This window comes from Oryzias melastigma, linkage group LG18 (genome assembly GCF_002922805.2).
Source record: "Oryzias melastigma strain HK-1 linkage group LG18, ASM292280v2, whole genome shotgun sequence".
Taxonomy (NCBI): domain Eukaryota; kingdom Metazoa; phylum Chordata; class Actinopteri; order Beloniformes; family Adrianichthyidae; genus Oryzias; species Oryzias melastigma.
Genome location: NC_050529.1, coordinates 22,533,662 through 22,549,101, shown reverse-complemented (window position 1 = coordinate 22,549,101; position 15,440 = coordinate 22,533,662). Strand labels below are relative to the sequence as shown.

The following is a 15,440-nucleotide window of genomic DNA, read 5'->3' as shown; positions in this document are numbered from 1 at the left end:
ATGTTTGAGGGTCTGGATAATAGCTCCTGCTGCAGCTTTCACAAGAGACAATGACTACATTTGTTCAAACTGACAAACACAACACAATATTTATCATTTAAACAGTTGTCTGTGCATTTGTGCACCGAGTCACAATGTTAGAAGGAGAACGGTTTTGAGTAAATTCATTCAATAAATGCTGCTTCATTATCCAGAGTCGGTGCTCTCGCCGTGCGCTCACTTTCTGCTGCTGCTTCTGTTTCCTGTCGCCTGTTGTATTACTGCCTCTCAACTTCTGCTTCTTATACATTCAGCCTAAAAAGGAGTAAATTCTAACTTTGGATCTTGCAGAGTCGCAAAAACTAAAGAAGGATTGCAGCAACAGACTATCACATTTCTCTAAAGCTAAAAATGTAGTCATAAAGAGGTCTATGTAGAATCCACCTTACAGTGGAATAGATGAAGATGACTCTTAATGTGGTCATGTAAATGTAACAGAGGTGAACTGGGGTTCAAACTCTAAATAAAATCCAACTAATTAAATGATCAATATTCTCCAATCTAAAGCTCTCATCTTGTTTCTATTAACGGAAAAAATGATTTTTAAGCTAATATTAGCCAAGTATGATCTGTAAAAACTGGACCTATAACTTTTTTCAAATCTAAAGATCTAATAAATTTTGTCTGAGATGTAGTTTTGAACAGACACAGATGTGATTTGTGTGATATTTGTCTGACTAGCTGAACTTCACCAGAAATGGAAAACATAAATGAAGGATTTTTCACAGAGTGTAAAGGACTTTAATGCACTTTACAAACCTGCTCCTTAATAACTTCTGACCAGTGATTAAGGTCGTGGTTCAAAAGCAAATCCTGTTTCAACTATTTTTTAATAAGCCTTAGAAATAGATGGATGTTTCACTTGATTCAAAGAAACTATAATTTTTTTCTACATGTCTTTGCTCACCACATTATGACCAAATGGTACATCCATGCGGTTTCATCTTTAAAAGCCACACTGACATTTTTAGCACAAAAATGTCACAATATACGAATATAGTTTACTCTGAAAGCCTTAAGAAAATCATGGCAAGCCCTTTTAAAATTTCACAAATTAATGTGCTTTTCTTCAGAGTTTTAAAGCTCAAATATATTAAAACTTTAGGCCTCAGGGTTGCAGTGATTAAGGCCTTAGGTCATAACATGGCTTCTACCGTAGTCAGGGTGAATACTTGATTCTGATTGGCTGCAGGGTGTCCTTAATGCTCAAGAACTTCCTTATTAGATGTCCATTATCACTTTTATGTCTTTTTAATTCAGAATCAAGTATTAACACAGTCCCGGGGTCTGCAACCTGCAGTTCTTTAACCCCTCCATTGTGGCTCTCTGGTTAAAGAAAAATTTTATATTTCTAATTTTAAAAAAAGGAAAAATATTTCTACGAGGTTTATTAAGCAAAGAAAAAAAAGTAATTGAAGGACAGTGTGTATAACTCTACCAGGATCCTGACTACACCACCCATAATGCTCCAACAATCCATCCAGCAGAAACTGAAACATTTTGACAGATGTTTGAGTCCTTTTACCACAGAAAATCAATCTGAAGTCAGTACAAACAACCAGAATTCAAGCAGCAGAATTTAAGGTGCAATTTTGGTAACCGCACTAATAGAAATAGTTATTCCACAGTTTATCACAACAGCAAGACAGTAGAAAAGATATGAGTGATTATGACATATTAAAATAAATTGTTTATACACATTTATCGATCAGAGATCAGAGTTAATAGTGAATATTTCTTGCACTAAAAGCAATCTAGGAAACTACTAGTGGAGTTTGTTTCTTTTAAACCAAATTGTGGTTTATCTTCTGGGGAAAACAAGTGGTAAAAGGTGAATTTTCCCTTTGAATTATGCTTTTAATCACTTAATATAACGGCTAGCATAAACAGTAGTATCTCCTCTGTAACTTGTACAGAATGCATTCCATTTGCCATATTTACAGAAACCTTCATTGCGATTAGATGTTTGTTTTTATTCTATTATACTGGACTCTTGCCCTGAGACAGACTGGCGACCTGTCCAGGGTGTGCCCCGCCTTCGCCCATCAGCAGCCGGGTTAGGCTCCGGCACCCCCGCGACCCCGAAAGGGACAAAGCGATCAGGAAAATGAATGAATGAATATCCTGGACTCATTCTTGCATGAAGATGGGAATTTTGAGAGTTCAAACAAGAGAGGAAAATGTGAAAAGTGTAAAAAAGTGTTTAGTGATGAGTTTAACAACAAACGTCTATTATAATTAAAAGGAAAAAATGATTAATGCTCCCTGGATTTGGATATTTTAGGAACTTAACTACGGTGATAAATGAGGGACCACGGTATGGCACTTTTCTCCACTGGTTAGTCCTGGTTACTATGACAACGAGTCTGTATATCAAATAGTTGGCTTCTTGTGAAAAACGATTTAAACTTAAAAAAATAATCCCATTAAAGTACTAAGAATTGGTGTTGATCATCAAAAATTAACAGACTTTGCAGAAGCAACCGATGTATCTCTCTGCACAACAAAAATGTCAACATCAGCTCCATGTTTACTGCAGTGGAAGAGGGGCCGGGTGGCTTTCAGATGAAGCTAAAGTCACACATCCTGCCGCCCAGCCCGGCCTTTCTGCAGCAGACAGACGCACACACAGGGGATGTTTGGAGTGCACGGCGGTGTGGGGAAGTAGGGGCCCTGAATGAAAACATGCTGGTACAGGGATGTATCAGATGCTTGTCCACCCCTGGCAAATAAAAGAGACATGTTGATCCAAGATTTAACTGTGGCTTCTTCCTGAGAGAGGAGACTGTACGCCTCTTTGCAGACTTCTGGACTTTCCCACAGCAGCTGGTGCTACAGCCTCTGCTGATACCTGCAGGAAGCTGTCAGCAGGTGATCAGCTGTGGGAAGATGAGCGCTGAGCCTAAATACCTTTATTTTTATTTACTAAAATGCCATATCATCAGAGTGGGTCTTTAACCCTTTAATACCTGACACTTAAACACAAAATCTTTAACATACTGTAACTTTCCAACCGTTAACATGATCATTTCAGCAGATTCTGAAGGAGAAAAGCGGCTACTTCCTTAAATTCAGAGTTTAAGCGACTGTTGCTGCAACACCAAATCATCACACTTCCACCACTGTGCTGTACTTCGATTCTGAAGTCCTTATGGTTTGATCACATGCAGCTTTGTTTTTGCACGACGATCGCATTATAAAAGCAGCTTTATTGTGAACTTTAATGTTTTGGTTTCTATTCATTTTCGTAAACACTTCAAAGTCTGACTCCAGGGTGAACTTCTAAGAAAGCTTTCTGGTGTATTTTATAACTGTGATTATTGCTTAACACAGCAAATGATGGGCTCTTAACTGATGAGAAACTAAGTCATAACCATCTTTGGATAATGAAACATAGTGATCCTTCTTTTCGGACAGATGTTATATTCTAAAAATAACTCACAATAGGTTAAGTCAAAGACGTTGCAGTACAGATGTTTTAAGGCTGTAAAACTCCTCAATACACTCTTTATACACTTTTCTCACACTTTTTTCTCTTGTTTAAACTTTCAAACTTCAAACCTTCATAGAAAAATCAGTCCAGTATTTTAGAATAGATACAAAGATCTGATCGCAATCAAAGATTAATGTAAATTTGGGGAAATGAAGGCATTCTGTGCAGCAGACACCACACAAGAAATTGTTTGAAAAGGTCAAAGGTCAATCAGGAACGTAGTTTGCAGTGACAGAAAAAAAAGCTTTAAAATTGCACTGAATCTGAAAGACCACAATTGGTGAACAGCGATATAACAAGGGAATCCCTATGATTGTTTTTATAGTCATTTCTTTGCATCATACTGACACAAAGGAGCTAATGACATACCGTCTCTGTAAAACTGCATAAAGGCAGTATTTTGGTTTTTTGCATGACTTTTTTCATGACAAATACTCCATCCCTCCATCTATCCTCTTTCTCATCCCACCGTATCCCGTCTGGAATCACTGGGTTTCTGGAGCCTGTCCAGCAACTGTTGGGCGAAGGCGGGGGTCCACTCATTGACTGTACATGAGAATTGGACTGTGTAAATGGGATGTCACCCATGAAAAATGGCTTACATCTGGCTCCAATCAAATGAAGACCATTCAATTTTTTGGTGTTCTCTCAATCTACAATCATAAGTTCACTGTGTCAGTGTAGTTTAAAGGCTTTCTTTTCTGGGGGTGTCGTCATTTTTGTTCTTATTCAGTCTCTGTGTTAGTTGTCAGACTAATTCTGTTAAACAAATCAAAGCAATGTCTGATTTTTGTTTCATTTTCCTTTTTTTGTGTGTGTTACCCCGGGCTTACACCGCTAGCGTCACGGATCCGTTGCGTTGTGGGAGCGGATTAGCTACAGCCGATGGCTTACACTGGCTGCTGCTCCAGCCACAGGCTCTATTGTCGATCTCGCGAGATTGCAAACTCCCGTTGGATCACGTGATAACTCGCAATCGATACAGGAAGCCAAACCCTTGTTCCCTCCCTATTCACTATAGTGCGTTTGTCACTTTCTAGTGTTGTTCGAAGCTACTAATTCTAAAATCGAGTGCACTAGAAATTTCCCAGAAGTCTGTGAAAAACTACTGTGCATCAATGCTCACTAGATTAGCGAATTTAGACCACAATGCATTGCGGTCTAACAATTTTGAACAAAAAAATGTATTTAAATATAACCATCCACATTTTCACCATCAGAACACAGTGGAGTCATAAATAAACGTTGTGAAATGTTCTCATTGATTCGATTTTGACTTTGTGAAATCAGTGACGTCATATCCAGTGTTTAGAAACACAAAAACAAAAGTAGTGAGCATGGTGTCCGAATTACTTTTAAAATCCAGGGCACTAGATAGTCCCGCACTATGTAGTTTTTTAGTAGTTAGGTGTTAGGGAGGGATTTCAGACACAACCCAACTCAACGTTTCGTAATCAACCACTCTGGCCAATCAGGAGTAAGCTGGTTGGAAGGCCACACTCCTCCCACTTGAAAGTGGACCCTGGTGAATCTGTCAAACGTTTTGAACATGAGACATGAGACAACAAACTTTGATTGAGGCATCTGATGGTCAAGATTATAACTTGAATAATTTGCCCTGCAAAAAAAATTAATAATAATATTAAAACATAACTTTTTAACATGAATATGAATAATAAAAAGGCAGGAATATTATTCCAGAACAAATCAACTTAAACCTTAAATAACTTTCAATATTTTACTCTCCTAAAAATATATTTTGTCAAAATTATACAAGTTATAAATAAGCGCAAGACAACATCGGGCCATTAATAACAATAAAATAAACTGGAAGACCGGATAGAATTACCCGGAGGGCCGGATCCGGCCCCCGGGCCTTGACTTTGACACGTGTGAAATAGGGTTTACAGTATTGCTTTTCATCAAGAAGATACATTACTCTAAGTCCGAGAAACGCGCTCAAACCTAAAATCACGTCAACTAAACTGGTATTATAAGAATCTTTAACAAAAAATGCAAATCAACATGTTTAGACGTTCATATAAATGACATTTTGAGAGTAAACAGTCAAAGGAAATAAACTAAGTTGATGATTGATGGACAGATTGAGCTATAGTATGAGTCAAGGACAGGTTTGTCTTTGTGGATAAGAAATGGCTGCAATGCTTTGAAACTCTGACTGTGGCTTCTTCTCAAACTTTAGAGTTTCCTCCTCAAACTCCAGTCGGAAAGGCCTCAGAGCCGACAGGGAAACTAAAACCTTAACCTGCTAGAAAAGGGAAAGTGACAGAGAGGAGAGGGTGTAAAATCCGCACATGGACAAACAGGATCATCAACTCTCTGCTTCTGTGCTCAGAGGAATTCCAGATATTCCCTCTGGCTCGGACCCATGTGCTCCACAACAACACGTCCTCCGTGCTGCTGTTGAATCAGCACCTTCAGCCCGACAACCTCTGCCGGCTGTTTACCAGCCCCTTAACGAACGTCCGAGTAAAGCCCATTTATGAGTGTTCACTTGTAGAAGAAAAAGCAATCCCTCATTCTTCAGTAGGACTGCCAAGATGAATCAACTAATCGACGACTAATTGACTATTAAAAGAGTCGACGACTAATTTAATTTTTGATTAGTCGTTACTTTATATTATATGGAGTCAGAGTGTAGTAAAGCTGAAAGTTATAATGGCATTATGCTAGCTTTTTGGAATATTTTGGCATTTATTAAGGTTTTAAGGGATATTTTGGACTTTAGCTAATATTTCAGTCACATGCTAGCTATTTATGTTAATTTAGGCTTTTAGTTTTTTAAGCTATTTTGGAGTTAAGCTAATATTTAAGCTGCATAATAGCTATTTTGGGTAACTTAGGGTTTTTTTGGCTTTGTTTTCAAGCTATTTTGTATTTTTGCTAATATTTCAGCTACATGCTAGCTATTTATGATAATTTAGGCCTTTTTTTTAAAAACAAAATTAAGCAATTTTGGAGTTTAGCTAATAGCATCTAGCACTAGCACTAGCATCTTAGCGGCCAAATTCAGCTTACAGCATTCACACTAGCATTATTGCAGGTAATGCTATATATATATATATATATATATATAGTTTTTTTAGTTAGCTTAAAGTTAATGATGGTTAAGATGTGTGCTTTACATCCAGTTTGTTCATGACATGATTTGTTGACTAATCGGGGAAAAAAAAAAAAAAAAATTGGTGATTGGTCGACTATTAAAATAATCATTTGTGGCAGCACTACTCTTCCTTAGCTCCTCTCCTCACACAAGTATTTGGTTTTCAGCAGGTTTTATGAATAAGTGGTCAGAGAAGGGTCTGCTTCCTCTTTGACATATCTCAATTTATGTGACTAGAGAACATCACTGCAAAATGGCACCTCAAGAAAGAAGAACTTGCAGGAATATTAGAAGGAACTGACACCATATTCTGGGTCCCAAAAGAACAGCTTGTCCTGCCAAACCGAAGAGTCCAGAGATCCGTTTTATCTGCTCCGAGGATACACTTCCGTGCACCTGAGCGTCCGGCTTATCGGCCAGATATGGCGAAAAGTGACACAGCATCTTTTTCAGACGACAGTCCTCCCCCAGCACACACACAGGACACACACTTCCCTCCTCCTACCACAACAGGATATTGCTCAGTAGCAAAACAGGGTTCTGGCTGTATGGAGGCATGTAGAGGCAGGACAGGGACAAGAAGAATGACAAAACAAGAGGCAGGAGGGTGATACCATCTCCCAGCCCACAGACAACAGGACTGTGTTGGTTTTGGCCTGTCTGGCCTATAAAAACCATATTAGCATAATTCCTTGCACAACAGGGGGACGCATTTTCATTTGACAAAATAAAAAAAGATAAGTGAAGGGAGAGACGGTGTGAGAGCCAGATCCTGTTGATGATCACAGGAGATTAAAGTAAAGAAAAGGATGAAAGATGAACATGCTGTTGGGTAAAAGGCATTTTTAGGTTGTTTCTGCAGAAGGGCTCTGTGCTATAAACAAACCTTGAATCAGGGGAGTGAACCTTGAATCGCTCACAGCCAAGGCTGCTTTATCATGAAACTAGGATCAGACCTTAATGGTTAGATGTGGAGGGTTTTTTTCCAACCACTGCATCTTTACCTACACACAAAAGGGTTTCTGGGTCACAACAGATTAAACCAAAATCCTGGAAGAGATATGTCACAGGAGGCTGCTGTCAACCCAGGTGTTTCCTTTAAAGTCATCTTTTGATCTATTTTCAAAGCGTTCCCAGTGGTCTTTTAAATTTGTCATTTTTAGCCAATATCTAAAACCATGTGTTGTTTCTAAGACATAGTTTCTGCAGAGCAACATGAACTCATTAAAAATTCAACAGAGGCTATTGGAGCAGAGTGAGTATCCTCTGATTTCCCATCATCCCTTCGTTTCTACTCCAACCTAATATTACCGGTGCAACAAAAATGGCGACCAATATTCTATCCAGCCATTCAGTTTTGATCCAGATTCCAGGGAAACAAAGACGTTCATGGATCTATTTGTCAGCAAGTGGATGCATTGAAATGGAGCAGAGCAGTGTGCTTCTGGCCCACCAGCTGTAATACCTACATTTCCTCCTGATTCACAAAAGCTTGAATATAGAAATACTCAGGAATTCAATTTGAATTTAAATTTTCTTTAAATATGTCCTTTAGCATGAGAAAAATGCCACAAGAACATGTTAAAAACACAATTTTCATTGGAGTGGATCTTTAAAGTCACCCTATGTCACATTTTTTTATTAAAAACAAACATCCCCAGTAGTGTTTCCATTATGATTATGACGTTTTTAATCAAAATCCCACAACCTTAATGTCTTAAAAAGACATTTTCCATGTTGATCTGTAGCCTTTGTTTTCAAAATCTCCTGTGGGGGGGGCGTGGCTTTTCAAGCCGAGTTTCCCCGCCCCTTCTGATTATGATAGTTCTGTGTCTCGCTAGCGTAAATCTTCCCCGCTACTGCATAAAAATGTCAATCAATATGAGTAATGGTTCTGATCCGGATGGCAGCTGGGACGAGGAAGTGAAGATCTTCATGGACAGAACTTCAATTCAATTCAATGTTATTTATATAGCCCCAAATCACAAAGAAAATTGCCTCATTGGGCTTCAAAATATGAACAATAGTTAAAAACTAAGACTAAATAAACTGGTTATCCCTGCCCTTAGACCCTCCCTTCCTCCAAAATCCTGATTCTTTCTCCTTCCAGTTCACCAAAGACTCTTTTAGCTAATTCTCCAATGTTTATTGACTGTGATCAATACATTCAATCATTGGTTTCTCAGAGTTCTTGATAAAATAATCAAAGCTAACATCAAAATGCTCTTTCATTGATTTACAATCCTTTCCAACTGCGGTCAAATGAGCCGCCGTTCACATTTCCGTGGTCACATCAAGAAGCTCCGTGGAGTCTGGTGGAGATTTTCCAGCGTTCTCAGTCCTGCTACCGTAAGTATTGGATGAAACTCACACCAAAAATCCAGTGATGCTGATTTGACCACAGAAATGTGAACGGCGGCTCATTTGACTGCAGTCAATGTGAAGATACCATCTTCTCTTCTCCAGAACCTGAACTAGACACTAGGAACAGATGAGGGTTTAGTGCATGTGCAGCAGAGCTGTTGATGGAAAGAAGATCATTCATTCAAACAGAGTCTGTCCAAGACAGTTTGACTGGCAGGTTTAAAAGGAGAAATAAAAAACAAAATGATTTCTTATTATATTTGTTTTCATTCATAAGTAAAATGCCACAAATATATGTTAAAAACTCAAAAAACACAATTTTCATTGGAGTAGGTCTTTAAAAATATCATTTGTCTCTTAGAGGTGTGCTTTTATGACGTGCTTCGGTGCATACGTGTCCGCCGCAGGCCCTGATAAGCTGATGCAAGCCATTTTCTGCTGCATAAAGGCAGCATCAAAGTCCAAAGTTTCATAACTCAGCAGAGATAGAAAGTTTTAACCTGAAACCGGACTGTCACCGGAAAATAATTCCAGTCTGTCCTGGTCTGCTGCTTTTCAGCTAGCTGGTCATGTGACTGTGCAGTTAAACACTTCACAGGACATGTGTGTTTCTATACCAGGATGTCCAAAGAAATTGTAAATGTGATTGTAAAGACAGACGTCAACGACTTACTGTTGTTGGACTTGAGGTCCCGGTGGATGACTGGGACGATGGCCCCACTGTGCAGGTACAGCATCCCTCTGGCAATCTGCACGGCCCAGTTGACCAGGACGTGGGGTGGGATGCGGCGGCCGGCCAGCGCTCGGCTCAGCGGCCCACCAGACGCGTACTCCATGATGAGGCACAGGTTGGGTTCCTGCAGGCACACGCCCTTCAGGGTGATGATGTTGGGGTGGGTGAGCATGGCAAACAGCCGAGCCTCCTGCATCACATTCTGGGCCGTCACACTGATGTCCTCGTCAGGGTCCTGGCGGGCCGCCTTTACTGCCACCAGCTCTCCTCTCCATGTACCGCGATACACTTTCCCAAAGCCCCCAACCCCAATCACCTCCTCCAAGCTCAGCTCCCGGAAATCCACGTCTGCGGGTTCGAACTGGGCCACCACAGCCTGGCCAAGCTCACTAACCACGCCACTGTTGGGGAGCTTCGCATATCCGCTGGGCTTGAAGGAGCCATAGTTGGATGGGAAGATGCCCACCTTGTTGTTGACCTTACCTGCCCACCAGCCCTCATCCCCAGAAATCTCTGAGTCCAGAGAAAGCACCTCCACCAGGTCACCTTTCCGCAAGGTGAGCTCATCTTTACAAGACGCCTCATAGTCAAACAAGGCCGTCCATACAGGGTTGGTGAAGTTCCCCTTTTGCGACTGATCCAAGTTTTTCCAGTTCGACAATGAGCTGCGACTGAATATGTTCTTCAGCGGCTCCATGGAGCCTCCAGCAGATGTTTTGACTGGATCCGACTTAGCACACCGGGGGTTGGAAAATAAAGTACAAAGGAGTACTTTATGACGCCTCGCTCCCTTTCCTGTCTTTCTTGTTGGCTCATCAGGGACCAAAGAAATGTGTGCAAAATTTGGACAGACAGGAGTGGCGTCAAAGACAGCAGAGAGTCAACTCTTTGTCAGACCTCTCCATCTCAACAGGAGATGTTTCATTCTTAATCCTTTCAGAATAAACACCAACAATCTGTGTGAGCTTTCTAACATATAATATGAGCAAAACATCATTCTACTACTCTGTGTTGTGACTCTTCAATCCCTATGAATAAATGTTTTTTCTTCCAATTTACCACCTGTTGAGCTCTTATTTACACTCAATTCGATCAGTGAAACACCTGTGAATGTTGCTCCAGCAACCCCAAACATCCATGTGTCCATTTGAAGGCATTTCTGTGTTTGTAGCCATTAAATGCTGCGGTCACCGCGAGCAGGAAGCGCCGCGAGGCGGAGAAGAATGGCAGGAAAAGAGCCTTCTGTCCAGCCAACCAGCCAGCCTTAGAGAGACCGAACATCCAGCAAGCGCGCGTGAGCGCTCCGGGACCCCGTCAGGAAACCCCGCGTCCCTCTGAGGCGGAGGGTCCACGCGCCCCCCATGGCGAGCAGCTCAATGATGGGGTTAAAGCGCTAAAAAACACGCAGACTTTGGAACAGGAAGAGCTCCTCGGACCTGCTCGACTTTACTTTCCTGCGACAGAAGTGAATCCCGTTAGCTCGCGCTCTCTCGCGCGCGCGCTCTCTCTCGGTGGGGTTTCAGCGCACCGCCCGGTGCAGCTCGGAGCTCCACTCGGTCCCGGTGACGTCCACACAGCGCAGCGGCTCCATCGTAACTTCCAATCACATTCCCCCGGCTCGGGCAGCGCTCACCCGCCTGATACTCGACCCACTTCACGTCGGTGCTCACACAGGCAGCGCGGAGGGTGGGGTTTCAAAACTTTTCTGTCCCAACAGGAAAAGAGTCAGATGACCGCCAACAGTCAAGCTTCCGCTCAGAATCACGCATTTTCCGGGTCAACTAACAAAATAAAAGCACTTCCTTTTGTGAAAGTAATATTATTTTATGATATAATATTAAAATATAATTATATTATTATAAAAATATGTATAACAATAATAAATGTAATGTTATCTATATTTATATTCTGTTAATTTGGTTTATGTTTTATATATATATATATATAATGGCATGCTTTGTGATGTCTAAGATAAAGTAATAGAACACAAAAGATTTTATTGTTTTTTATTCTTTAGCACTTTATTATTGTTTTTTACCCATAAAAATACATCTGTATTTACATTTAGAATGCTGCCATTAAATATCATTAACTGTATATAAGAAGTGGACTGGGTATTACCTGCCCCCTGGTCAAGAAGCCATAATCCAATTCTATTGAGAAATTAAGAGCTAATATTCAGTCATTGTAGTTGTCAGAATAACTATTCTTGCTCTAATACATTTTTGTTTAGGACTCACTCCAATAAAAATGATATTTTTGGTGTTTTAAACATGTTCTTGTGGCATTTTTTTAATGAGCGGATGACATATATTAAGAAAATTAAGGTAAAAATGTGAACGTTTTGTGTTTTGTCATTCAAATTGCTTTGAACCAGAAGCAGGTGGACAAAAATGTCATTGGAAAAAGTTTTGAAGGTGTTATATACAAATTGCAATATTCACAAGCTCCCTTCTCTGCTCCATTCTGATGCATCAACTTGCATACAAACAGATCCATTAACCTCTTTGTTTTCCTCGTCTGAGCTGGAATCTGGATCTAAACTGTACGTCTGGATAGCTCCAATTTTTCTCACCGTTTTAATAATATTTAGGTGATAAATGTAAATGCTACGTTTGTTTTTTGTTAAAACATAACTTTCACCGTGTTTTTTTAAATACACATCTTCTATCACTTTGTCCAAACTTTAATAGGTAATGTTGGAAATCTATCCAAATGAAATGAAAGTCTTAAAAAAATATGTTTTTTCAAATGTACTGTCCTCAAATCATTCTGGGATACAACCTTTACATTTTTCTGGAAACTATATGAGCAGCTATCTTTTTCAACTGACTTGAATAACTTTGCTTTAGAAATCACAGTCATGGCAATGACATTTGGCCTCTTTGTGAGCCCCATAAATATTTATTTGAACATCCAGTTTTGTGACCTTTAATAAATAATGAGTATCTTATATGAAATATCAATTTAATGCAACACATCAGAGGTTTTAGTTTATAAAATGTCTGCTTTGCCTTCATCCCGTTATGTGAAATACAGCCTAAATAATCTAAACTGCATCGATGCTCACTAGATTTGGGAATATGGACTACAATTCAATTACATTTGAACAATTTTTGTCCAAAAAAGGACTTTTTTATTAAACCATCAATGTTTTCATCATCAGAACCTAATGGATTCATAAATAGTTGTCATAAAATGCTTGTATTGATTAGGTTTTCACGTCATATTTGTATTCAAAAAAGAAAAAAGTAGTGAGGATGGTGTCCGAATTACTTTAAAGTCCGGGCATTAGATAGTCCACTATATTATTTTCCAGTAGTTAGGGAGTAGGGAGGAATTTCGAACATAGCCCAGGACTCTACTGAATTCAGAATCACCTTAATGGAAAAGACTGAAGACTGTTTTTTTTTTTTTTTTTATGTAATTGGAAACAAAGTAAGACATGAAGGTGCTTAATTATTCATATCTTCGTAACCTGCATTTCTAAAACCCCAATCTCATTCGCTGGGTTCAAACTTTCCCTAAAACCCCAATCAAATATTTTTTCTTCCCTGTAGTTCATCATTATTCCAGTAGGGGCAGTAGAAGGGCTTTTCAAAATGGCTGCCTCCATGAAATCTCAAAAACACTTTGGCGGGAAAAGTTTAGCTAACTTTCTAAACTATATGGTGAGAATAACTCATCTATTGTTATTTATTCATATCAGACTAAAAATTATATTGATATTAAATTAAAAAATAGTAATAATTTTCAGTCAATTCTCTTCACAAGGTTAAATTTTTATTTTTTTTTGTGTGTTTTTATCTAATTGTTTTTCCATTTAGTAAGTTCTACATTTTCACTATTGATACAGAGAAATGTGATTTTAATCATATTATCAGAGCAGAGCTTCGGTTTACAGATGAAACTGGAGTTTCTGATGTTTTTAAACACAACCTCCATGAATTTGAAGGTGTTTTTGTCGGTTTTACTTACGTGCCCCAACTTTCAATGAAGTGTTTATTTTTCTCTACTTTTACAGAAACCACAAAAACATGCTCACATGCTTCCTGCCGCAGCGAGGCACTCAGCTTCCTTAGGAACACCTTAGTGTATGTTCGATATCAGATGTGTTCCTCATGACCCACTGGCAGCCACACAATGCAGGGCTGTTTTTCCACAGAAAGGTCAGGGAATTCCGTTTGTCCGCATTTTCCCAACTTTCTGAAAGCTGTAAGGCAATTGGAAGTGAGCGGCGTGATGGGCGGGGCTGGGAACCACAGGCCCACCTTGGAAACAGTGGGCTTCCTCCTGCCTCCCCCTCCCTGCCCTGCCGCTTGTTTGAACACTGATCCTCCATCACCTCTTCAACCCCCCCGCTCGCACAAACACATGAACCCAAGCCCCGCCCTCCCTGCAGTCCGCTGAGTCAACGCTTGTGCAGGAAGGATGCAGTTGTTTTTGTGGATCTGGTGAGGATGGAGGGGGGGTTGGACGAGGGAACGGGCCGTCTAAGGAAAATAAAGGAGGCAGGAGGACGAGGACAGAGGCTTCACACAGAGTCCTGAATGAAGACATTCTGGTGGAAACAATGGCATCTCTGTGAACACCTGTCCACAAACCTGTGCCGTCTTGCACTTATCTGATCCAAATACCAGGAGGAAGCGGCGAGGCTGCAGAGAAATGGCAGCTCTTTGAAGCGGCGTGAGTCACGGGGGCCGTACACCAGCATGACCCACACGTGAGGGGGGAAACTTTTTCATGTACCGCAGTCCCAAACAGAGCAGTGTCAAGAGCAAAAAATTAAAGCCACAAGAAGGATGGTATGACCACACCCACCAATAAGTTACCCACCCTCACCAGCCCCCCAGTGACTCCCCTTTTAGCCACCACTAAAAGACCCTTCACTCCCCCCTCTACCACCCTGGTCAGGGTTTCATAAATGTGACCAATTCCCTTTTTTTTTTTTTTTTTTACAAAAGTGTAGCTTTCTGTTTATCTCCATAGCAACCATTAACTTTTTTGGTCATCTGAGGGTGACGACAAGACTATGCAATTTTTAGAAGAATTGACAAAAGTCCATTTTTGGATTTCCATAGCAACAGATTTTTTTTTTTTTTTTGGTAACAGGCCCACATTCCTAATTTGTTCATGTTGTGTATTATGTCTTTTTGTTCATCAACGATTCATGAATTACATTTCCACAATATCCAGGTGATACATTTATGAACAAAAGATGAACGCAACTTTTGCGAGCTCGCCACGGCAACGCCTTTTTAAAATCCATCCATCGTCTTGACTGCTTCTTCCCTTTCGGGGTCGCGGGGGTGCCGGAGCCTATCCCGGCTACTGAAGGGCGAAGGTGGGGTACACCCTGGACAGGTCGCCAGTCTGTCGCAGGGCCTCAATCACACCCATTCACTCTCACATTCACACCTAGGGGCAATTTAGAGTCACCAATTAACCGATGAAGCATGTTTTTGGACGGTGGGAGGAAGCCAGAGTCCTCGGTGAAAACCCACACATGCACGGGGAGAACATGCAAACTCCACACGGAAAGGTCCCAGCCGGGATTCGAACCGGGGCCTTCTCGCTGTGAGGCAAGAGCGCTAACCACTGCGCCACCGTGCAGCCCCTTTTTAAAATCTACATATCCAAAAGCCAAATGATGCTCGAAGAGTTAGGAGACGACAGACGAAATCCCT

At 40.5% G+C, this 15,440-nt stretch overlaps 1 protein-coding gene across 1 annotated transcript in view; it reads right to left on the bottom strand.

Annotated features, from left to right (window-relative positions):
* The window catches only part of LOC112155969 (mitogen-activated protein kinase kinase kinase 11), a 57,212-nt gene extending 45,693 nt beyond the window's left edge, over positions 1 to 11,519 (bottom strand). The window contains exon 1 of the mRNA XM_024288063.2: positions 9,694 to 11,519. Coding sequence (XP_024143831.1) covers positions 9,694 to 10,450 — 757 coding nt within the window. The 5' untranslated portion in view covers positions 10,451 to 11,519. The remainder of the gene's footprint in view (positions 1 to 9,693) is intronic.
* Positions 11,520 to 15,440: the final 3,921 nt, after the last annotated feature.